The 26,755-nt window shown below is 39.1% G+C and overlaps 1 protein-coding gene and 1 long non-coding RNA gene across 5 annotated transcripts in view; one reads left to right on the forward strand and one right to left on the reverse strand.

The window, feature by feature from the left end:
• The window catches only part of LOC143896528 (uncharacterized), a 201,236-nt gene that overhangs the window by 3,506 nt on the left and 170,975 nt on the right, over nucleotides 1–26,755 (forward strand). The gene's annotated exons all lie outside the window — the stretch shown is intronic.
• On the reverse strand, nucleotides 374–26,157 carry Twz (BTB/POZ domain-containing protein twz). Of its 3 annotated transcripts, none has more exons than XM_077404433.1 (5): nucleotides 25,784–26,157; nucleotides 12,281–12,367; nucleotides 11,516–11,719; nucleotides 2,958–3,163; nucleotides 374–2,314 (listed from the first exon to the last, which is right to left on the reverse strand). In XM_077404433.1, the coding sequence occupies exons 2-5, from the start codon at nucleotides 12,307–12,309 to the stop codon at nucleotides 1,815–1,817; spliced, it is 939 nt and encodes a 312-aa protein (XP_077260559.1). In that variant the 5' UTR covers nucleotides 12,310–12,367; nucleotides 25,784–26,157; the 3' UTR covers nucleotides 374–1,814. The 3 variants fall into 3 exon arrangements, with proteins under 3 accessions (XP_077260559.1, XP_077260560.1, XP_077260561.1); XM_077404434.1 differs by lacking the exon at nucleotides 25,784–26,157 and adding an exon at nucleotides 19,119–19,321; XM_077404435.1 differs by lacking the exon at nucleotides 25,784–26,157 and adding an exon at nucleotides 13,265–13,462.

The raw sequence follows: 26,755 nt of genomic DNA on the forward strand, positions 1-26,755 counted from the left end.
TATATTTATAAGATTCCTTAGCAGTTATAGTTCGCTCTTTAATTCCTAATAATCGAAATGTCATTTAAAGAGCATATGTCATCAGTGCTCATCTCGAGAAGATTTAGTACTTTAGTACTTTTTCCTGCTGCTCTTTTCTCGTCTTCGTAATGGATTATAGTTTGATTATCTCGATGAAAACTTTCAACTGACTTTCGATATGATCGACGTGTGTCGATCATTTCGTTGTTTTCGACTCTTCCTTATACATGATTTTAAGCAGAATATGTATGTGTTTATGCTACATTTATATATATGTATAAGTGTGTATTTAGTTCTATATGTGTATGTATATACACGTTTATTCGCGGTATTTACAGTAATTAGTATGGCGTTTAAATACATAGATACATTTTATTAAATAATAACAATATTAAAAACTGGCGCATCTGATATTCTCAAACGTAAAATCGCAGATCGTAACATGAGGAATGGACAACGATGTTTACAGTTGCGCGTATCAATAACGTTAAAAGCAGTGCAGAAGACAGTACGACATATTGTTGATTCACTTTTTCAAGCTGTATAATGATTATATCTCTTGTTTCTGTAACATGAGAATTTTTACAATGAACGAAAAAGGATATGGAATAATGTATATACGGTTAATATTGTGTGTGATTTAGACTTTACTGTGGATCGCATGATACATCATTGCCATTATTAGGCTCGCACTATGCTGTTACTGTTTTTTAGATGTGACTCAATGTGTGATCGTCGTTATCACAAAATATGTCGAGTCAAATAATCTATATACTTAACTATTTATGTACTTAATTAATACTTACTTTAAAAATATCCGCAATAATTTATTTAATATATCTTCTCACGAGAGATATATATATCAACACAACGATCCGTTTAAGTCACATCTATAAGCGCAAACGGTCACTGTATAATGTCAATCGTCGCAACTGCAGGTAAATGCCGTGTGCTTTAACGATTTTTCATAAACGACTTGTTATAATTATAAACTTTTTATAAATTTATAAAACTCATTCCAATATAATATATATTATCATGCATATATATAATGTTGTTATATACGTAATAATTACATAAAATATACATTTATAGTTACTATTATAAAATATAGTAACTATATATACATATTATATATATATATATATATATATATATATATATATATATATCTATTTCCTTGATGAATGTAGATGTGTGTTTGTGACATTTTAAAATACATTCGTTTCAATTCTTCATAAATTTGTTACTAAAAAATCTATTTAAAAAATGTTATTTCATTAAATTTATTTCACTAAAAATTTACTAATACAGTTAGACTGTAACGAGTTTTCAGCCATCTCACTGTCAGATTATAACGTCAGAATAACATGCAAATAATTCTTATTGTAACCTACGTGTGCCTACAAACGAGACCGTAGTTGCTGTTTGATAAAGTTGCTTTGTAAAGCGAAGGTAAATTGACGTAAATTGCAAAACTTTTATTCGCACTCTCTTATTCACTTATTCACTTCTGATTCAAGATACCTGACGCAAGAGTCGAGAGACTTTAATACACGAAGATTTTCGTATTACTATATCAATATTTCGGCATCAAACTGCGGTTGCGATCGCCAGCCTCCTATCCTTGTACCAAGATGCCCCGTTTCGTTTTTGTCAGAATAACCAAATTATCCGCGATGCAGTCTTGAGAGGTATTCTCCTGTGGACAGTTGCACTCACTCTAAGTCGTGGTCACGCTGCAGGCAACGGATCGACTTGGAGATCGGTTTGCGCTGATGCGCCGTGCTCCGTCAAGTGTTGACGGCCTGCCTGACGAACAGGTACTCCGAGAACTGTTGGCCCTCGACGCCGCCGCCGTTGCTCGCGACCACCCGGAAGCCGGCGTTCAGCAGTCTGGTGATCGCCTGAACGGAGTTCAATTTGCAGTAGCCGTTCAGCGGGAACCGGATGACGTGACGGGCGTCCTGCTGGTGCCAGGCAACGCCGGATCGCGCATCGATCACCGCCTGCGTCGTTTCCGGGAACACCTCGTCCAGTAGCGCCCGTCCTCCCGACAGCATCACCCGCTCGCCGAGATCCGGGCTCACGTGTAACGCCACGCATTCGTAGCTGCAGTTGCCGTCGTTGCCGCGCATCTTCTCGGGGTCGCGGTTACAGGGCGCAGTGGTGCAGGCGGTGCCGCGACCGCCGAGCTGACCGGAGGGCGGCGGACTCGGCGAGGACGCGGTCATTGTTGTCGAGCCGTTCTTTATGCGCTCCTTCTTCATTTGCTCCAGTTGCCTGCACATGGCTGAAAGAGAGAAAAATGCGTTACATTCGAAGAGTTCTTGAACGAGATTAAACTTGTTTTAACGATGAGTCTGACGATTGCGAGCCTAATAATGTATTTTATTTATAATTGCGATTTTTGACACATAAGTCGTAGAAACTCGTGAGCTTTCGTCTCTATTAATAACACTATAATACAGTGTTTCATTTTGGTCATAAATAAATTTGATAAAATATAAAAGCGCGAAAAATTTTACGCGTAAAATTCGATTTTTATCGAAACGAAATGTATATGTATATTGGGTTAGCGTCCCGAGGGAGTAATTTTCATTGCCTTATTTCTTTTATAATATACTCAGAATTCTGTATTTCTCCTGTAATCCAGTAAACAACTACTTCAGAGTTCGTTATTACTATTCCATTAGAGCTGAGCATTGCACATACGCACAGAAGTCGGTCAAGAGAATTAGAAGAGAAATGATATATCGTTATATCGCGCGCGCGATTTATATTAGTAACGAAAGATAACGCTTCAAACCGGTCATCCTCGTTTTTATTATACGCGACTGATGTGAAATCCTATTTCCATATCGTTCTCCCCCTTACGTAAACGGGTAAATTATAGGGCATTAAAATTAAAAAAAAGAAGAAATGAAGTAATTTACGCGCAATATCGAAGTATCGTGCTTCCTCTAGCAGCAAATCTAGGTCGGCAAAGTTGTCGGGTATCAGCAGCCGGGAATTTCGCATAAAATTCAATATGTGCCGGAACATGCCGCCGTCTCTATCGATGAAGTAGTGTTGTTTTAGTGAGTCCAGAACGATGGGGATGCTGCCGTTAAACAATTTCGCTAGCCTGGATTCCGGGTACCTGAAAAAAAAATCCCAAGAATTTTTTTTAAATAAGATTGTCATGTGTTGCAACATTTATAACTTAATGAGCATTAATTTGATTAGCTGAAAACGCGTATGAGAAAATACTCAAGAAAGTGTTATCGCGCTTGATTCATGTCGATGTATATACGTAATCATAATTGACGTATTGCATCAGTTATTCGGCATTCGAAATTAAGAATTCGATGTAAATAGATTGCATATTCAACAACATAGAAATTACACTTTCTATCGACTAACAGAGTTAACTGAGTGTGGGCAGGTGCTGACATTTTGGTCACCTGCCGAAACCGCTTCAGGTAACCGCGTGTTGTTTTCGCGATTGATGGTTACGAGCTGTTCGTTTAATAAATTCCGACTCAACGCACTGATTGAATTAAGTTTAAACAAGTTTAAGTAAGTTATAGTTATTACGAAAGCTTGAGAAGTGAATCGTGCATGATAATATTATCCTAAATAAAAAGTTGTTTTGATATATATCTTATTAGGTAATTTATTTACAACAATTTACTTTCGTGTAACGCCTTTTTGGAAATACTATTAAATATTAAAAAATCTGGACGTGAGATAGTAGAATATTTGAAAAATACGCTTTGAATATCTATATGGATAAAAACGCATACGTAAAACAAAAGTGATATTTCCAATCAGAAGGAAATTCAACCATTAATAAAATCCATTAGCTAATCATTTATCGGAAGGATTCAATTTAATTCAGTTTAATTAAAAAATCGCTCATTATTGAAAGAAAGCATTATTGAAATAGAAAAGAAATATGAAGAAGAACTGTATCGAGAATTGTTACGCGTGAATGAGGACAGAACGGTGGGCTCGGTAAAGACTTAGCATAAGATACGCGCATGAAATCTTTAGCAGATATGCAGATGCACGCATGTGTGCGTATGCATCTCGTAGCAGCCAGTCCATGCACCGTATGTATCACTTTTTCCGGCTTCTTTAGAAAGTGCTCGTGACATTTTCGAACGCGTTTCACAACATGTTCGCGAACGCAGCATCGTTTAAAGTAGGCTGCGGCTAATCTTCTTATTACATATCTTTGCGCTATCGTTGCCGTTACGATACCCCTTCTATGCCTTGTAATTACATCTCGAGGCCAATAAGAATAATGTAACGTTTCGTTACGCATTTAATTTTGCTATAAATTAAAGCAGTGAAATTGTGGAAAAGAAGCTGGGAAGGGAGGATTATAATTTTTATCTTTTCTGCGAAATAAATTTAATTAAGTGTCTAAGAATATTCTCTTATTAGCCATGATATGGAAAATCACATTGTGCGTTTTCAAGAAAAAATTAGCTTTCCCTGCAGTTTTCATAGGTATTCTAATTTAGTTTTCATATCAATGTGATAATGAAGACTGTTTTTGTCTTAGATATTTTATGATGTTATTTTACTTTATTAATATATACTTTTGGCTATATATATATATATATATATATATATATATATATATATATATATATAGATTTTCTCTCGCGTTTGTTACTCCAAGAATAACGATATACACGATAAATTTCTTATTTCTTCGGTAATACTCCGGTTAAAAATCTCGATGTGTATGTAGAAAAAAAATTCGAAAATTCGTCAGTTGCAACATTCTGTTGTAGCAAAGGGTTAACAATGCCACGACCCCGTGAACGAATCACACTTATGGAATCCGTGTCAATCAGCTTCACGCACGCGTTTGCTCGCATGCGCTCACGGACGTGCCGTGAGCGGTGCCGTGTTCTGCATGCACCGCCGAAGGTCGTCGTAATTTAGCATATAATAGACGAATGCTCTGGGAAAAGGACTGGGGCGAAAGAGGAGATCGAAGAGAAACGGGGAGGGGGACGGGACGGCAACAGGGAAAAGGACGGATGGAAGAGGATACGGTTGACTCTCGAGGACCGCGGCTCGATGAGAGAGGAAGAATCGGCTCTCCTCTCCCGTGTATCTCTCGTCGTTGTGCGTTATGGCACAACGAGGGGGAAATACCGAGGTAGGTACCTGGTACCCCCTCAGGCCGGTTCCCATACCTTCCACGGCGATAACATATAATAACGACGGCCTCATGGAGCCTGTGGGCGATCTGACTTTAGCGAGGAAGAGAGAAGAGAAGACACCGCGGGGTAGATCGAAGGTGTATACATATATACAGATATGGAGAGGGCTTTCTATCTCTTCTCTCTCTCTCTCTCTCTCTCTCTCTCTCTCTCTCTCTCTCTCTCGATCTCTTTCTTTCTTCATCTTACTCCCTCTTTTCATCCTTCGCCCTTTTTCTCTCTCTTTCTCCCTCGTGGTCTCGCTTTCTATCGACTTCCCACTGATACTTTGGCTTAAGAGGATAGAGAGAGAATCGCTGTCAGAACGGGTAAATGAAAATCGCTGGATTTTACCTCAAAGCGTGCGCGAAATTTTATACGGTATAGTTAATTTTCTATAGAATATCGAAGTTATTGTAAGGGAAACTTCATGCACTCTTCCTCGGCGAACAAACCCCCTTCTCCTTCTTCGCCGCAATTGCCGCGGGTAAATTAAAATTCACACTGTAATTTCGGTCAGCGAAGACGCGAAAATGGTATACTTTCTATTTAAATGAATATCACGTTACACCCTCTTTCTTTCATTTCTTTAATTTCCAAATATTTTTTACATTAGATCGAAGCATTTTATTTAGTGCAATGATGAATCTTTTAGGAAATTCTTAAGAAAGTCGAGAGACAATAAAAGCTCTAATCTTCTCTCTAAAATTAATTTTACTTTTGATTCTCTAAATCCTTACGTTTTATGTTTCATTTTCTGAATAAAGACGTGTGCTCGTAAAAATAGAAACAGACGGAAACAGAAGAAAGAACTCGTTCAACTCGCGTTAAGAGATAAAAGACAAGAGAGAAAATGCGAAAGTGATACCGTCAAGAGAAGCGAGAACGAGATATGTGCGCTCGTAGGCTAAGGGCCATCGGTGCTTGTGCGGGTCGAGACGACTGAAGGGGGTGATAGTGGGAAAGGAAACGGTACCGGGGGCGGAGGACGAGCACCGTGATTACCCGCGGCGATTTCTTGGGCCCACCGACCAACCGAGGTCCAATCCCGGGTCAGATCCGTTCGCTATGGGAAAACACTAAACGATCGGCTCACATCACTCAGATCACATCACTCCGCTCTGCTTTCGATATATACAGGATGTGTTCGAAATCTCGTGCACTCTATCAGTTATAGATTCCTCGTCAAATTTCGGATTGACTTTTCCTCGAACATACGTTGCGCGAGATTTAGTTTTAGAGACTCATTAAACTATATAGCACATTATATATACATAAAGCTACTGAAAAATAACAAAATCTAATCTCGATCAAGTGGATTTCTATATGCATCTTAACGAAATTTTAATTCGCAGTATATTTATGAAGATATTTAATTAACAATTAACAATTTCGTATTACAAATAAGATTTTTATTCTTGTTGTCGCGTAATCGCCCTTTCTTCGATGACTAAAAAGATTGTTGGATAAGAGCGTTTTTACCGGCCCGAAATTTTGCGCGATAAATCGCATTTTATGGACGCAAATAAGGATAAGCGAATGCGCTCGTGTGTGTGGAGCTGATGCATATGCGGACATACGTGTGAGCTCGAGAACGAGACGCGTCCGCCGAGACATTCCGTTATATCCCGCTAAATTGCACGTGTCGGACTAGAGGGCGAGGAAATGACGAGACTTGGTACTTCACTATGGGATACCCTCGAGGCTCCGCGCAGCCTTCTCGACCGGCAGGATGATCGACGATGTTTTAGGGATTATGTGATACCGGAAGCGTGGACTAATGATCGGCTATTACGTCATTCCTGTAAACGCTTGGTAGAAAATGTCGATACGCAACGATTAATCTTTCGCAAGACACGTGGAGTCCCACGATAGTCCGCCTTCGGTCAATATTATTGACAGCATTACGAGCTAAGAATTGTACATGACGATATGACAAAATATTATGGACTTTTTGATCGTAATTCAACTATTGAAGAACTATTAAAGAATTTATTCAGAAATCACAAAGTTGTTATATAAGCGTAAGATTACATAATGTCTGTCTGGTGTTGTAGTAAACAATTTTCGTAATATTATTATAAAAATAAAAAAATTATATAGTGCTGAGAATAGAATTTTATCAATCATTAATTAATATTAAATTATTCTCTGAATAAATAATTATGTTCGGCGGATGTGTCTCGTTAAATGATCATTTCTGATATGCAGGATGACTGCTCCAAAACGTAATTTGCTAAAGTGGATTTAATTTAAACAATTGATAGACTGGTTAAGTGGCAAAGTAATAATGTAAGAATATGTAATATGATATGATAACTACACTATAAAATCAAAACAACGTTAATACATTTATGAGCGCGTGTATACCGGAAGTATAATATATATATTGTATAGTTTAAACATCGCTCGTTTCTATTTTGAGGATAAAATTACGCACATTTTTGCATTAAGTGAAAATGAGATATTAGATGAATATCGTGTTTTCGATATACAAAGCTGCGGGTTATCGCATAAATAGACATTTACTAATTAACATATCGCATGCTAGGTCGGTGAATTGTTACTTGTTACGGGATCATAAACGTTTGGCGTTATTTTGAAATTGCCGATTATACACTGACGATTGAACTAAATTAATCAGCGGCATGAATTTATTATTGGTGCGCATTATATTGACCTGTTTACTTCATCCATAACGTCGTACGGTATAAACGAGGCACCTAAATATGCGCGGTCTAATAGAAACTGTTCTATCCGTCGTGTTTACTAATGCAAACGAATCGTGAATATTTAATCACTTGTACCGCGTTTCGAAGTATATATTATACTTAACCAATACTCTACATTTCTTAATTAACTTGATTTTTTTTCTCTCGGTAACGGAAAATCGAAATCCACTTTTACCTTGAAAACTCGTTTTAAATCATTTGGTTTGTGATAAAAGTAAAAGATTCCTGCTTTTATTCAAGAATGTTGAACGTAATATTATTGCGTTAGCAATATTTTACGATTTAAATTGAGCCACGATTTTGGTATTTAGTATTGATGCTTTACGTTTAAATAATAAATCACACAAATATTATTTATGCGACGTTGACGTTAGACATTTCTTACATTTGTCTAATCATTTCGAGTTTCTTTGGAATGGTGGATTATTACTTCAATTCGAGGACGTGTCTCCTGGTAATCGTATCGTACTCATTACTGTTATCTTCTTGTCACATGCTTCTGGCACATCGTTAGTCGACCAGTATAAAATATCGGCACGAACCTTGGCGCTAAGAATGATCATAATCAGCGCCAATGTCGCGCTGATCATACTCAGCGCGTGCGAACTGCGTCAATGTCGTTAAGCAGCGGCGATAATAACTGTTGTAAATCAGTTGCACGAGAGAGTAATACCAACGGTGAAATATATTCTCTCTTGCAAAACGATTTTAATGTCGTTTTAATGCGGGGGGAAAAGCTCCGATCGATGCGCTTATTCCACTGTGAGAAAATTAAATGCATGCTAATGGGTAATGTGACGCGATGATTGTCAAACGCGGATGAAATTGCATAATATAGAGGCTGCAAATCTGCTTTGTCAAATGGTAGTCTGTGCATGATTTCTGCGATGCTGATGATATTTCATTATTCATACACAAAGCGGAATAAGCGGAAATGCATGCGTCATTTTGTTAATTAAATCTATGCAATTCGTTTGAACGAAACGAATGATTGCGGTCACCAGCGTGAGCCGTAAGATTCAAAAAAACCGGCTTCCAACAGGATTGACACAAATAGAAAGAAATTAGAACATTTTTTAACTAATCCGTTTGCAAGAAGCACACGTTGTCGAATGATATACGTTGGTATACTGTGTCGATACGAATTTATCTGGTCGCGGTTTTCTCATTTATGACACGCCCGGAGCGGGCAAGCCGTTGATTTTACGTGATATTCATTTTGCACTCTTGCTGGTTTGCTCGATATACGCCGGCGACACTTATCCCGTCGACGGTTTTCACAGATTAAATCACGGGTGCGTGTTGCGATGCGCGCCGTAACGGCCGTAACGGTTCATAGAAAACGGACCTGCGCTCCAATAACTCGACTAACGATAATCCATGCACCGCGTGTAAATTTGCCTATCGCGCACTGTGGTTAATTTTAACTTAGTTTAGCCTACCAATCTAGTGATTTTTGGACCATTCCGTTGTAGGGTTAGTGCGCCAATAAAATAATCCATCGTTGTTAAACTCACTAAATTATGACGAAATATATAGCTTATAATATTAATATAGCTTATATTTATTACTAATCAGAAATTATTAAATTACAATGCTACTTTTTCTTTTTAAAATTCTTTTTTATTATTATTTTTGGAAATAATATGAAATTATAATAGAATTTGCTAATTCAAATTTTATATATGTGAATATCTAAAAAAACAATTATTAAATTTAAAAAATTTTTTAAACAAGAAAAATTATATAATAATATCTCTTAATTTTTTTAGTAATATTATTATACGGTACACTACAATTGAAACGATTAATAAATCAATTTTATTGCATCGATTTTAATCTCTACATATATTTTTAAAGCGAATGAAAATTTTCTCAGTTTTTTTTATTTTGCATTTATTTTATTTGAATTGTTTGATTAAAGTGCTTGACAATACGGTATATCAGCGAGTATAAGTGTATATCCTTCACACAACTTTCTCGCTCATTCATTATGGATAGTCTCGATAGAAACATCTTCGTAGCAAAGTCAGAACTCATTGCCTATTCAGTTAACGAGACGAACGATAAGACCACCTGAACCTGTCAATTATGATCAGCTTTCTCACGAACGCATCTATCGCGGTTTACCGATGCTGTGTATCTAGTCTGACGCCGTGCATTCGTGATCTCCTTGTGAAAGGAACGATTTTCTTCGCCGCTATAAGCGCGCTGGATATTCCCTCGCTTCGAAGATAGCGTATTAAGCTCACGTAACAAGCATTACTCGAAACGAAGATCACGAGGCTATACGGTGACATTTAGCAATTTAGACATTATTATGTCTGCAGTAGCCATTAATTTTCGCTGCCGCGAATATCGATTTAAAATCCGATCTGTTATGCGAGAAAAAGTTACGATGTTATTAAATTTAAATAACTTAACGATATTATAACGATTTATTTTTCATGATGAAGGGAAGAAAAACGATTAAAGAAGGGGAAGAAAAGATAACATTAAATTTAACTAATAATACTTGCGTTGATTATTCAAGAGTCTATAATTACTCTCATATATTATATGACTTTAATTCAACTGTACATTTATATTATTAGATTTACTCTCTCAGCGTTAGAGGTTTATTTTATACCAGCCGGAATCACATGGAGCATAATACTCATGGATTTTTCTTGCCGGGGCAAAGAGGATATCTGCAGGGTGATACTTCGAGGAGATTAAAACCCTCTCTATAAGCAAAGCGCAGTTGTGCTTTCACGTTACGTCTCTTTTATGCGCATAAAGTGCACGGGCACACCGCAAATAGCCTTTGGACACTGCCGGGCACGGTAACGGTGTGCCTGATTGCGGGCGATATGTTCTCAGAGATATTGCCCGGTACGAACATCCTGGAGCGTTGTCGATGGTCACGTTTCCGCGATCCGGACATCACGCTCCCTTTCTACTCTCTGACTCGCTAGAATTTCTTCATGTCGCTTTAAAAAGTCACACTCCGTGTGCTTTCGCGGAAAGCCCGCGGAAAGATATCCGGTCGCGATATTAACGTAAACTCGCTCGACTCATCATTGCCCTCTTCTAACGTCGGATAAAATCTTTCCTCGAACACGCTCATACACATGAGAGCAAAAGCTTTTGTTACTATGTGGAACGACTAACATTTTTTGCTGCGAGAGAGCAGCAAACAGCAAAACCTTTTGTTGCAATGGCAAAGTTTTGCAGAACTTTGCTATTGCAACAAAAGATTTTGCTATTATTGCAAAATTAATTAGCTCTCGCAGCAAAAAATGTTGGTTGTTCACATAGTAACAAAACCTTCCTTTCAGTGTTGTAATTTTTCAGAATAACGTGTTCTTTTTTGAAATATACAAAGCCGTAATAAAGATCAACGGTATAAATTATTCCGTTTACGAAGCCCAGTCTTGGAGTCGTTGACGTTTAACGCTTCTTAACGATAGAAATTAAGTTTTTATGGCACGCATTACGTCGGAAACGCACGAGGATCGTTTTATTCTCGGCCTATCTTGGATTGTTAAGGATTTAAAATGAATGTATCCTTACTTCGTTAAAGTCTCGAGGGAGGACGTGTATATCGTGCCGCCGACGTCGATGTGAACCGGTGCGGTGTACCTCGAAGCGGCCGCTACGCAAGGAATACCGGTCATCTTCTGGTTGTAAGCCGGGGCCGCCGGCGTCGGTGGTGTTGGCGACGAGGAATTCGACATCGTGGGCGAGGTGGCCGGCGAACTGCTTGGCGACAGCAATCTGAAAAATTATACACTTTTGATATTAAACATGATAATCGCAGCATGCTAATCAAATTTTTCTGTGGACAACTTTGCATATCGTGTCACAACCCAAGTGTCAAAATACCACGAATGAATAAAAACCGCAAAAAATTTCCGTTTTTATGCTATTTAAAAGTTTTAGAACAGCCAATATAGATCTTTTTGTATTTATGGTTTTTATGTTTGTTACTTGCTGCAGTGTAGAGTGGAGACTTGATAATAGGTTTCTGATTTTTACATTTATATATTTAAAATAAGTGGTACAAAGCTGAATTAAATAATTGACGTTACTATTATTTCATATTGTATAATTTCAATTTCAGTGCTATATTCTATGTGTATAATTTTATATGCAACTCTAAGCACGCGACCAGGAAGCTAATCAAGCGAAGGCGAACTATGAGCTATGAAATCGTGATTTACGATGTATGAAATTAAATGACGTTTTACGAAGAGAGAATTTTACTGAGTTATATAACTCTTTCTCGAATAGACTGTTCTAGGACGACTTATACTGGAACTTGGATGTAGACTTTACCTCATTTTAATTTGAGCGCTAGGGAACATATTGCGTTGCGCCGTCAGCTCCGCCTTCGCTTCCTTCCCTTCGGCCTCACATTTCCGTCTGTAATTAAAAACACATGGATATTTGTTGTACGCATCGTCAATAAGAGTTAAATATAAATACGATAGTGTAAGAGTTAAATGTAAAACGTACGCACGAGCAACTTAAAAATTATGATAGCATTCCCGGCGATTAACGTAAATTGGCATACCTTTAATGCATTTTTCCCTTACGTCGAATTATATACGTGTCTCGATTCGAACGGTCTCGCGAATTTACCGCGTATAACATTTACCGCGAATTAGAACCGAATCTGTATCGAATTTTTATCGTGCGTTCAACGTTTAAGCCTTTTATAGCCGTAACACACAGGTGTGTCGATTTAACGTATCGATCCTCACGGCTGGTCGCGAACGACGATAACGCTGGTTTAACGAGCCATTGTTTTTGGTCAAACATCGGGCAATGCTGAATCGACTGAGAGCTTGGAACATTAACGCGAAATTCTCATATGCATTAATAAGGCAATTAGCGGCGAAACAATATTTGGCGGGCGCTGCTGGTCGGCTGGCCGTCCAAGAGTATTCTTTTAAACGCCCTTTCAGTGGGAAAGGGTGGGTCGGTTTGGTTCGCGAGTTAGAGGCACACCCCCTCGAATTTTCATTACTACGGTGCTCGTGAAAGGTCGGCACATTATTATTAGCTATTATCCAGAGACCTGCTTTGCATAGCGTAATGCATGGGATTTTTGCGTTAGATATACGACCAAAAAAAAAGAGGATCTTGCTCGTACAAAAGAAGCCAACAAGAAATAATAGAACCAGATTCAAAGTTTGTGTAATTTCAACGTAAACTACCGTTTCCATCAGGCGTATACCTGCTGCTCGCATTAAAAAGATATCTATACTTTTTGCACTCTTTAGATATCGTATCTCGGTTAAATAATTCAATATTTACCTGAACACACATGCTTTCCTGTAGATTGTTATATACGATCAATCCCGTATACTGCAATTAACAAATTATAATTCGATATCGGGATATGGATGATCTACCTTGGTTTTATCTTTTAAGACTTAAGACAAATATTTCGTGATATCCCGCGCTGTGCTCTGTGACAATGGCCGAGGCTCGAGAAAGAAGGGAAGGGACGCGTCCGGCGTAGAATTCGCGATGGTCAGAAGACACGGGCACGTGAGCCGCGTGAGGGGGTACCGGTTTTCTCCTCCACCCACCACCCTCGCCCACATCAGTCCGCGCGCCGTTGCGGTGCATCGCCGCGGGAGACGCCGCGAAATGCGATGCAGCGCGCCTTTTCTCGGCCGCGCTGCGGCGAGAGGTCGTCGAGCGATGCGCCCGACGATGTGCCTCTCTTCTGCACGGACGGTGGGGAACCGGCGCGGCGGCGGTCGTCGCAAGTCGGACATCGGGTAAAGGAGTATAGAGTAAGAGATGGTGTGGAGTCGGAGGCGGAGGCGGACGAACAACAACGGCCATCACGGCCACGCTTGGCGCCGCGGGCTAATCCGGAGATTTATGTGGAGCTATATGCATTTACGAGTATAGAAACGCATACTTGCATACGAAATTAATTCGCGTTATTGTTGTATTCTTTAGCGCCGATGAGAGATCGATCATTGTCGCGCTTTTGCGCGCGGAAAACACGTGTCGCCGGGACCGCGGTCGCGCATTGACGGCACCGCAGCGCGAAATTAATGGGCTTTGACGGCACTTCAATCATATATTCTCCGTGTTTGAAAGCAGGGTTTGAATGTTATACATGCGGGCGAGATGAAAAATTACTCGATATAGCGCTAATCCATTAGATTAGATAAAGCAACTGGGAAAATGTATGATATTTACTTTTCTTTTGTCATTTAATTATTTTATTATGTACAATATTTTTTTTCTGCTAAGGATCGAGTGTTGACGTCATTCGATCTTTTTGGCATCTATTTTTTAAATCACTTTATTTAGCGACACGCGTAAACAAAAAAAAATAGGAGATAGGAGAAAAATGCATTTAATTTTATCAATATGGGATACAGCTTTGACTCGAGACCTCGTTGAAAAAGGCGTTATCAGGTGTGCTCATAATACAAGCGTTGAAATGACCGGCAGCGCCGACGAAAGAAGAATCTGAGGCACGATATAGCTATAACAATGGCGATGATCATCATGGTCGTTCGTGCGCCTCGGGGCGATTGGTCGGTGTACGAATGTTACATTACGGTCGACGTACTGAAGCCACTCGGCGCTTAACATTATACATAATTACATACGTAAAATCGACAATTAATTCAATACAGAAATTAGTATTTACGTGTGTATATAGCAAATAATTTACGTAAATAATTTGGCACGTTGCGACGCATTTTTCGCGGTGAGATCAATAATATTTAAAAACGCTCGAAATCGACTAAATCGCGAGCACACTGCGTGCAAATAGATTTTCCAAGATTCTCGCATCGCGCGAGAGCTTGCTGAAAAGAAATTCCGGAATATGGAAGCCAGGATGAATGCCGTAACGATATCCGCAATAACGTCCATCGCGACAGCGACGTGGCGATGCCTCGAGCGAATTGTATCTCATATACGCAGATAGTTTTATTGCATGCATACATCCGCGTATGCGCCAGCGGGTACGCGCACGGATAAAGATAGAGGTGGAACAGAGGATACACAATTATAATGTACTATCTGTACAACTGTCCGCGTATTAATACGGGTCCTTTGTTAATGTGACATTGCATATACAACGTATTCGAATAATCTTCAAACGAACGCTGCCCGATCTGCGTTCGAGATAGCCGAAAATTTTACTGACATCAGTATCGCTAGAAATTGATGGTAATATTTACGCTGCTTGTAATTTGTGAAGCAAAATCTGACATGTCATTTAGACTCCAATGTGTCTGTCTGATCTTAATAATGTCGTACGTATATATATAGAGTAGACCGCGTGTATAGAAATACGAGATGCAAGTGGTAGTTCGCGCTGGCAGGCACGCGTCCGACGTCGCGAAGGCGAAAAGCGTCCCACCGGGCGTGAAGATGCAACGTCGTCGCCTCTTGAACGTCAAATTAGAAAGGACGGTGAGGGAGAGGTATAGGAGGTAGGAGTAAGGTGATGCGCGAGTCGCGACGTCGCCGCAACGACACCGTGATATCCGCGTTATTACCCGAGGCCATCCAAACCTCTTACCCAGATACAGTTCATGATACGCATGTATACTGCAAGCGTGAGCGAGCGAGCGCCAACGATCGCCGACACACGCTGCAAAACGTATAAATTCGCGTTAAGGTGATCACAGCCCGAGGACACGACGAGGCGGCTAACACGCGCTATAAGGACGCGCGCGTGCACGATGTCGTGCGCAGAAGAAGAGCACTACTAACTTTACGTGGACGTATAATGGCCCGAGGACGTCGGCGTATGCAAATTTGAAAGCGATCTGTTACATCGGGCGACGATGTATCATCGCGGGAAAGTCTGCCAACAGACGTGAAAATGAGCCGACTAGCGCGCCATTTCGTAGAAAAACTCGACGAGTTCACACAAATGTAATTAAACGAGGATGCGAACTTTTGACGGATTAATAATTTGACAAATGTGAGAATTAATACAGTCGCGAGTCACACAAGTGATAGAAAACCTTTCTTAAAAATGTATTAAATAAGTTGAAATAAATTAAAAATAAACATATAAGTTTATATACATGTAAAGCATATTATACACACGCGAGATAGGAATACGCGTCATTTTTCATCTATTTATTTGGGAAACAGTTTATTTGGCCCAGGAAACTTTGTCGCATAGAATATCACATTACGCGAGCTAACGCATGAGATGAAATATTGAACTTTCCTATATATGTATGCGGATGATAAATTTTAATTATTAAAACTGTTCTTATCGATCTTTTTGAAAATCTTGCCTGTTTATATTCCTGCGGGTACAAAGCTAAAATAACAGAGACAGCAGACGGAATCACAAAGTGATGAAATGATACCGCATGTGAATTCATTTAGACCGGGTCGACTGGGATTTCCCTCTGGTGATTTCATTATGAGGGCCAGTCAGATCGGTTCTCTCTGAATAATATTTGTAATGGATCCATTTGCGAGCGCGCATACGAACGTTCGAACCGCAATATTATTAACGTCATAATCTAGAGAACATAATCTTTGCACCAGCCAGTACATTGGTTGTCTCGAAATAATTCGATACCGCGCGCGAATAAATTTTCCAAATTATCAATTCGAGCCCCTTTACGTTTATTTAAATATTTTCTTCTTTCTAGAGCAATACAGTTTTATTTGTATTTCGTGAAGTTCTGCAATCCACGAAGATGATATCGCGTATGGCGATATTTGTTTACAGATCGATATATCGAGTTCTAGATACGGTTAATCAGATGAATTTACCCAATGTTCCAAGTATCGTATCAACGTCATGGACATACACATACCTATACTTTGACTGCCTATATATTATTCTATATTTTCAAGGAATACGCTGTACACGCGTATATTGACACGTACACAAGTGCAAAAAAAAAAGAAAAAAAGAAACTGGCTCGGACAGTGTTGCATTCTGGTGAATATTGAGAACATGCATAGTTGAGGATTGCGATGAATGCAAGTTGTAAAATATCACGCTTTCTTTTTTCGCGAGAAGGGGAATAATACTAATCGAACACGCTTGAAATGTTTTTAATTCCAAAGATCAAAGTCGCGTTATTTGATAAAATATTCTTAGTTATTTATAGAATTGGAAAGATCATTGTAAAATTTTTACTATAATATCAAAGAAATCTCTCTGGCAAACGTTAATGACGTATGTACAGAACGGCATGGATACAAATGTGTCTTTTCAAGAATATTACTCTCTGTGCGAAAGCACGTGTTCATTCAGCTCTCATTCGTCATTACGCGAATGCTTTGAAAGGCTTGTGATAATCTACATTTTTTAACGACATTATACTTCTAGATTTGCTTGACCGCACTTCGCAGATTGTATAACATGGACACTTTCTATTTAATAATATCTAATAAACTCTTAATAATAATCTATTAATTCATATACATTGCCAACTCAAATTCTGGAGTAGTTTGTATCGATCGTATAGCGATCAAATTAAGAGATTGTTTAGATAATTGTTAGGAACTCTCCCATGTTGAAGAAACAAGCATTAAATCATGAATCGAACAATGGATCGGCGTTTTCACCTTTCCCTCTTCGATTGCTTAGTGTAGTTACCTAATATCTAATACTCGCGAGACTCGTGGCGTTCCCGATAAGTGCATTAAGCTACCGCAATCCAGTTGATTGATGGAGCGATTCATTTCTTCGCGGCGATTAACAACTTCGTCGGCGTTTTTAAACGCATTCGTGACGCTTTATCATCTTCGTTAGCTAATCTCTGAAGGTAAATGTATTCGTTTGTAACACAATGCCTCGTCTATCTCAACGATATACAATCTGCACTTTGTAAGGGACATTTAAATAGCATTTATTTGTTTTCATATTTATTGCAGAGCATATTACGTAAAACAAAGAAGAAACGCGATACCTTCATCATAAATGCATTGAAGCTAAATATACGAGTCAACGCGATAAATATTCACATGTGATGCCGCGTTTTAATATTTTATCCAACAGTATTACGGTCGAAAATAACTTATCAATAACGCGACGCGCGTAAAATATTAGAAAGTAATATGCTTAATGGATCATAATACTTAATATTTACGTTTACGGCTTGTTCTTAATTGCTCTGAGCAAAATTTAGTACGTATTGAAGAGTATTTTCTGTTTTATGTCGAATTGTATTTATTAACAGGAAGAATCTGTTCCATTAATTGAAAATCAGCTAGGAGAGCTTTACTAAATAAATAAGTATAATGTTTCTATATATCTGCTGATTACTTTATAATACGTGTATTATCTTTCGTCGTTTATATTCCGTCACTTTTCATCCCTTCCAAGAGTCATGTTTATTTGCACTCGAAATTTTTTGTACTTTTGTGTCGTTACATTGCGATCACCGTGAATTGCCTCGCGGAAATTTAGTATAATTATCGCTAATATGTTGAAAGCCGTTTGAACGGTGGATTCAACGAATAATCGCGCGGTGGTTACCGGAGAAAGCTTTTATAATATTAATTGCTATCCCAATCGGATACTACTCGGTGTAACGGCGGTCGTCATGCTGCGAGCCGCGCGTTTGTGTTGTTGCCTTGTTAAGGTATTCAGTTGCAACGTTGCGCCGCGCACCGCTGCTGTCCTTTTCGTTGCCCCCCCCCCCCCGCATTTACCACCTGGTACTTCATTACTGGAACGTCACTTGTCGGATACGGCCACGATAGACAGACGTTGAATAGTTGCCGGCTACTAGAGAATCATTACCCGCGAAATTATGCGTACTTGTTTCAATTGCACGGCCACTTATTGCCCTGCCGCAGAAGCTTTAACGATCGTTAACGACGCGACTATCGTTTCTCGAACGATAATTGCACTCCGTATTTAGCACTTATTTTCTATAGCTGTTTACAAGCGTGCATGGGCATTTTCAATGTTAGCCGGGAACATTGCAGTCGAACGATGCCGGGATCGGACAACTATGTGTGTCTTGTTAAATCGCAAACTTTTAATTCGTCTTTTATGACACAGGTATACTTAATTCTACTTCCTGCATCAGCATTAGGCTTGTCAAACTTGTTACGCAAGGCTTCGCCGGACAAATGTAAAACACGTTCGCGCCAGAGCGAGATAATTATTATACGAATCCCACGAGAGCGTGCTTACCCCGCGTCCGTTTCCTTGTTGTTACTCGACGAGAATTCGTAGCGCAGGACATTGGCTCTCCCGATCGCGATTCCTCGTAGACGTTCACTCGTACACGCCGTCTCGCCGTTTGCCGATATAAGAATCAAGATGCTACATGCACATCGTCATACGCGACGTGGGCGTTTTTTTCTTGTCGGATACGTAGGCCTTGCGCTTTTTTATAATATTTCATCGGGTGGGTACAGGACACGCAAAGGATACACGCTCGAGTACTTATATATGCGCGCGAGAAGCGCGTATACCAGCCGCGGTGTAAATCTCTTCCCCCCTTTTCCTCTCTCTCTTGCGCGCGCGGCTCTCTCGGTCTGCCTTGACGGCACTGGCTCGTATACCGAGGCAGGTATGTGCACTATGTGCCTATTTCCCTACCTACGAACGGTTGTTGCACACGTCGTTACTTACGTCGGGCAACGCGAGGTATGTAGGCACGTACCTGGCTGCCCACGTAACGCGGACTCGCGGCCCGTTCCGTTTGCCGCGAAGCCAGAGAGGCACTCCCGACACGCGCCAATGCATGTCTTGCTCCATTTCATCCTCGCCTATTCCCACCACTTACTCACCTACTTACCCTACGAGACGGAAACTATGACCGAGACGACGGTGTGTAAGACCGCGGCGGGACAGGAATTTCATGCGGCGGCGCAACGGCGAGTATGTTGCAAAACGTATTATACTCGCCGTACGGCATGACCAGGTGTGCGCACCTATAATAGCGCGGACAGATTTTAAGAAACGGAATTGCACGGCGCGGAAGCGCATTGGTGCGTGCGTTCAGTGCAACGGTGCTCGGCATTACCTATTCTCTTTCTTTCTAAGAATATTTCTAAAAATATTTTAAGAATCTTTTTTTTTTTCAAGGATTTGAAAGAAACTTATTCTTAATTTTCAGATAATGCGATTTGTTGATGTGTTTTCTTACAATTAGTCAAATTCAAGCTAATTCAATTCTCACTCGTTGTCAGTGAAATTTAAATATAATTAACAAAAATTATCATGAGCTACATCGAATATAGCATTAAAATGAATGAGATATATAATCTTTAATATTTGACATAATTATTCTTGCGTTCTTGGATATTAACATTACGAAGATGTTCTAGCATTTAAAGGAAGACTTGAAAAAAAAAATTAGATTAATCTCTTTCAGTTCTTATAAAACAAAGTAAATTAGAATATCATTCTACGAAGCTTTTCTTGCTTTTTTTAAACCAAAAGCTATATTTTAAACGAAATCAAATTATCTAAATATCGTATACCTATACTTAATCTATTAATAACACTTACAATAGTTTTCTCATTTGTAGTAATCAGGCACACTTAACTTCAAGTATACTTAATAATGACAATATAAGTCTCGTTTGAGTTACATATTTCTCGTGAAATATTGATAGATTATATTACTGATAGATACCTGTAAGTATGACTCTTAGAAATGTGTTTGATAACAGATTTTTTTTCCTTGCCATCATATATCTCTTCTTGTTTACATAATTAGAATGCTTATACTTTTTATGATTCATATTGCATAACGCATGTTTATTAACATGTACTGCTATGCAACTGATTGCTTAACATCGCAAATGTATAGATTGCTGCTACAAGTGTAAAAAATTAAAGATAAAATGTTACTAAATTTATTGTAACGTATTGTAGCATTTCATATGTAGGTCCAGGTATGTTCCGGGACTGTTTACGTTTTTTGAAATGTACAGTCCTGGAGTATAACGCATATATATGTAATCAGATTCAAAAAACTGTCCCGAAAATTGCCGTAGGACATCAATTTTTTCCAGGACAGTCCTGGAAACTGCCAAATGTCCCGGAATATACCGATATCAAAAATAAAAGTCCCGGAACATACTTCCGGACCTATATATATATATATTGAACCGAATTGAGTAAAGCGATACTTTAATTCTCAAAGATTTATTAACAATGACATAAACTTCACGTAAATGCACTCTTTGCGATATATATATACATATAATTTCACCGTTAATATATCTTTGAGAATTACAGTATCGTTTTACTAAATTTGGTATCTATTTCTTAACTGCAAATGTATGATCTAAAAAGCGCGGTTTTAAATATCGAGCGCGTCATAATGTAATTGCCAGGTAGGATTTTAATTAATTTAACTATGGAAGGTACAAGGTAATTACATATCGTTATAAATTTATTTTCGCTGCAGGCCGTATCCATAAATAACGCATTTTCAGAAAAAAGTTGATTATTTCGAGTTTCACTGCGTATATTTTATTTACATAAAGTGTTCCATACACACCGCAATGTAATTGCAGGCTTAATATAATCAGCGATCAGAGAAATTTCATACATTTCGCGTAATAACAATTAATGCGTATGGGTGACCGGTTCTTCAGCGAGTTTTAATATTTCTTTTATTTTTCGACGATATGGTATTAATTTACATATTTCGTAAATGTGCCAGTCCCTTGAACATATATTTTAATGTATAGATTTCCATTCTTAATTGATGATTCTTTTGTACAGGATACGATAAGAAAAATATTTTGTATACTGGTTTAAAAATAATTATATATTTTAATTATATTTCTAATGATATGTGCATGGTTGGTTACAGTTTATGTCAATTTTGTCTTGTTCTGTTCTTCGATACATTGCGAATTAATCGTCGTACGCTAAATTGCTAAGCGAAAAATGCTACACCATGAACACATATATACATTTATTAGAATTGAAAATAAAATTAAATCAACCAATTGTATGTCACACAACCTTCATTATAATGCAAATAAGGAAAAAAATCGACTCATTAAAATCCCACATGTGGTTCTTAATTATAGCGCGATAATAGCCAATCGAAATCGGTTTCTGCCACCGGTAACGATCGTTTCTTTCGATTTTGATTTCCGAGTTAAGGTAGTACGATGATGAAGGGCCGAAGTCAAAACAATGTTTATAATTTTTTTTTATAATTATAAAAATATAGAATAACGCATCGCAAAGCTTATTCGTAACGACGTAAAAAGACCATTAGTAAATAAGTTTTACGTTGTAGAATAATATTTTTTGCCTGAAATATATTAAATAAAGTGTGTGTTAACGCTTCGCTTGACTAGTTTTCAACTTTAATTATTAATTAAAAAAAAACTACGGTGGATCGTGTTCACCTTCAACTATAGGCTTCCTCACAGTGTCCTCTTTCCATCGATATATATTCAGATATTTTTGGCAAAAGATTTTTCGCAAACTCGTATTATTCATTGGAAAATAACCTCTTTTCCTATTAGACCAATGTTAAAATCATTAAAATCACCTAATTTTAAAATCTTGAGAACGGGACGGTGAATTATCTTTTTTCTGGGCTTATCGATTCAGGGGAGAGTTCCTTTTTTTCGATATAAAAAATAAAACCTATCACTTTTGGCAAAAGTTGTTCATCATCGAACTACCTTAATGAAAAGGAGAATCGCGAGAGAACTGACGGTGCGACGCGACGGTGCGATTCGGTGTGGCCGATTGGGGCGGTCCGGACGGGGCCAGAGGTAGACCGGCACACACGCGCACGGTCGGTCCGTCCACTCGTCCATTCGTTCGTTCGTTCGTTTGTTCGTTCGTTCGTTCGTTCGCGCAAACATACGTACATACGTACACATATATTCGGGGCGATATCTCGGACGAGGCAAAATATTTACGAGAAAATTTCGCCGTGGGTGGCGCGGCTTCATGAATAATTTCGGTCCGCAGGAGACTCGTCAGCCGCGGGCTATGTGCTCGGGGCGCACGGTTCTAATTACGGCAACTGCAGAGCGCGCGTCTGCGCCCCCGGCCATCCCTCCAGCCGGTTTTCAACCTCCCTTTTCCTATCCCAGCACAATTTCCACAGAGCCCACATCCGTTCTGAAATGCTAGCAATCCTCCTCCCCCTGCGGCCCCTTGCCTCTCTCAATCTCTCTCTTTCTCTCCCTCCCTCCCCCCTCTCTCTCTCTCTCTCTCTCTTTCTCTCTCGTTCGTTCTCCACGTTCCGCGCGCTTTTTCCCTCGCTCCCTCTCTTTTGTAGCTCGAGGTGCACATCGACTATTACGTTGCAACCAATTTTTGAAAAGTTTCTGCGATATATATAATATAAAACATACACGTGTACATATGTATATATACATATACTACATATACATATACATTCGCACGTTAACGGATAAGCAAACAGAGTTTGTCACGTTAGACTGTCGAGTTCGTGATTTATGCAATGTGCAGAATTGTTTATTAATGCCATGTATAAGAGTTTTATAGGGTTTCGATAACTCAGCATTTTTTTTTACTATTCATGGAAGCTATACATAATTAAAGTACGGTTGTACAACTGTGTACGGTTATCGTTTTGTATTATGTGGATTTGATGCGCGAAATTGCTTATCTTAATTGTTATCTAATTCCTAAGTAGTACTAGACTCCGTCGTAAACTGAACGTTGAATGCAACTGCGCAATCGTCACGTCGAGATGTTTAAGTCAGTAATGAAAGATGAAATCAAGAAGACGCGTATATAATTAAAGATTGCATCACACTTTCCACGTCAATCACTCAACTACTTAACTAAAACTACAAGTTCACGTTAATTGTTTTCAATTGATTACAATCGATCATATAATTATGCCGTGATATGTTCTAAAGCCGAGATTTTTATCTATAATTATATCAATACTCTAATAACTTTTTTATCTGTCCAATTTTTCTTATCACGCGTATAATAGCCAGTTATTTTAAGTATTTAACTCCTCACGAACTGCTACATTTACTCTTCGGATTTCATGGCTCATTGTGTCGAGACGAGAAGCACTACTGACTCGTTAGTCACGTATCTTGATGCAACATGAGTCTTGCAACTTGCAGCTCGATCTCACACAAACGCACTTAAGAATTAAGTGTAGTTTAGATCAAACATAATTTACGAATACGTAATTGTGAGAAAAATTTTAAATTTTAGAACATAAGCTTCTCAGAATCTAAGAATGACACATTAAAGGATCTTTATATAATTAACTTTTTCTATCGTCATATATATTTATATGAAACTTTCTTATGTGCTGCATAATCTATCTTTGATTAGGTGCAACGCGTAATTTATTTTGATATGGAATGATGTTGTAGCAACTTTTATGTAACCATCTCCACCTAAAGCCTCCTCCTTGCATCGCACGTGTGATTATTCGCGACGCAAAGTGCATAATTGATCGTAACTATTGTTCGATGACAGCGGAATGCGACGAATGAATGATTGAGCAATTGCATTGTCCCGCCGCGTTTCTAAAGGCAGCGACAACCCTCTCGCACGGACGTAGATTAAACTTTCTTTACCCGCGGTGCGTCGTGAGATCAGATTGACTTTCTATCGACTTCACTTTGGAGCTCAATCATATAAAATGTCCCACGGATGCGTGCGCGATTATTCGTTGTCCACAGCTTCCTAGTATTCTCTCGGGAAGAGAAATTACCGCAATAAACATTTAGAAAACGACACGGGGACGTTTGAGAGATTAAAGTCCTTAATCCGTAAGCCCTCAGTTTTCCGCGTACAGAAAGAGAAGGAGGATCTTAAGACATCCCCGGTTGGAGCATAACAAACAAGAGAGGATGCACAACTCGCAACGTACAATTTGATGAATGCAAAATAGATTAAACGAGATGGCAGAGCGTGTGTCTCTACGCGCAGAATTATAATGCGAGACCGCTTGATTTCCAATCTGGAAAATGTCCGTTTTTCTGTTACTTAAAATCATCTGTACTTTCGTTAGAATTTTCCGTACCGGAACGCTCTTGGCCGCGCCTCGCGGGTTACAAGCGACATAATTAACTATACGTGAAAGTACACCATTTCCATACATGAATATCAGTTTGTCACGCGACGTACGTTTCGAAGGCATACTGTACGAACAAGCGAGAGAAATAGGTTTTTCTAGATACTTTCCGCTGCACCGACAGTATCACGTTATAGTTTCTTTACCCGGAAGTCTTCGATCGAGTAAAGCAACAGCGAAAAGTACAAACAGAGTGTCAGAAAAATTTTCAAGTGAAATTAGAATGGGTCTGCAATAAGTGAATGTTCTCTCGCGGAGCGAGACTTCACGTAACGTAATAATCGAATAATTGAGATAAAGCTTTCTGTAAATTCGCGTGGCGGCAATTATACTCTCGAAACATACTTGACGATGTAAAGAGCAAAACAAATGTACGAGATACGTCCCTGTCGATCTCACGATAATAATTCCCGAGGTTTAATTATCGCGTCAAAGGTTTATGTCAGAAAGCAATCGTATATGGTCGATGCAATCATCTGAATCGCGTTATTACGCCAATCCCGCGGTCAACCCGTTCCTTCCCACGTAACGTGGATTTTATCGATAATTTATTAATCGCTAATTACCTAAGACATTTTACAGTTCCCCAACAAGTCCGAGAACGGAAAGATCTCTCATTGCGGGATGAGTTCTCCCGAGTTAGCTTCACGCGTCGCACACACACACATTCGTCATAAAAATCGCATAAAAATCTACATCTTGACGTGGCTCGAAAACTCGTATTCCGCATACGTCTCAACGCATTCCACGATCGAGTCGAATAATTTATGAATCGTGACTCACTCACCGTTTCTGGCACGTAGACTCCAGGTTGACGGTTATTCTCGTGTCCACGGCTGCGAATAGGAGAAGCCTGGAGTCTCGTCGCGCTCGCGGAAACTTGTCACTGTCTATGAAGCACCTGGACGAAATCGTCGTGATTATCTCTCCAGCTCTCGTGTCACGCACTGGACCACGTGGTTGGCATTCACGTGTCTTCTCGGCCGAAGGACAAAAGTGGCGCGAGCCACCACCGCGCACCACCGCGGCTTTCGTTAGACTGCGTTACGTGTACGCTCTCCGCCGTGGCTACGGTCCTCGCGCGCGCTGGTTTCCTCTCGCGCTACCACCACCATTCTTCACTACCGCCACCACCGACCACCGACCATCCATTGTCGTCCTCGTCCTTTCCACCGGCCCAACATCGACTCGTCTTTGTCCCGTGTGCGCTCGCGGCGTTTTGGCAACCGCCCCGAGCTTGCGACGATTCTCTCCACTCGAATCGCACTGCCGCACGCCGCGCCGCGCAGGTTTCAACCCCCTCCGATCCGATCGTGCATTTTGACCGTTTGTGTAAGATATAGCGATTGTTATCCGATACGTTTATCATTTCTATATGTGTCTTCTGCGAATAGAAGTTTTTGTCGTTTTGTGTGTGTCGACTTTTAAATCCATTTTTAAACCATCTACGATTTGTTATTAATCTTGCAACAAAATTCTATCTATAACGTTAAGCCAGTAATTATTTTACATTGCTAAATTTTACTGAATAATCTATACTTTATAGAAATCAGATATAATGCAATATTTTTAGCTATAATTTTGCATTAATATATTTATAGGTAATAAATATATATTATTTGTTATATTCATAGATAATAAATATATATTTATTGCTATATATATATAATGTAATGATATATTAATGAATTTATAAGATTGAAATTTTAATAAATGTTACGTTAGCGTTCATTAAAAATTGGTGAATTTGGTTAAGCGT

Source organism: Temnothorax americanus, unplaced genomic scaffold (genome assembly GCF_048541705.1).
Source record: "Temnothorax americanus isolate GAGA-0224 unplaced genomic scaffold, ASM4854170v1 Scaffold19, whole genome shotgun sequence".
NCBI lineage: Eukaryota > Metazoa > Arthropoda > Insecta > Hymenoptera > Formicidae > Temnothorax > Temnothorax americanus.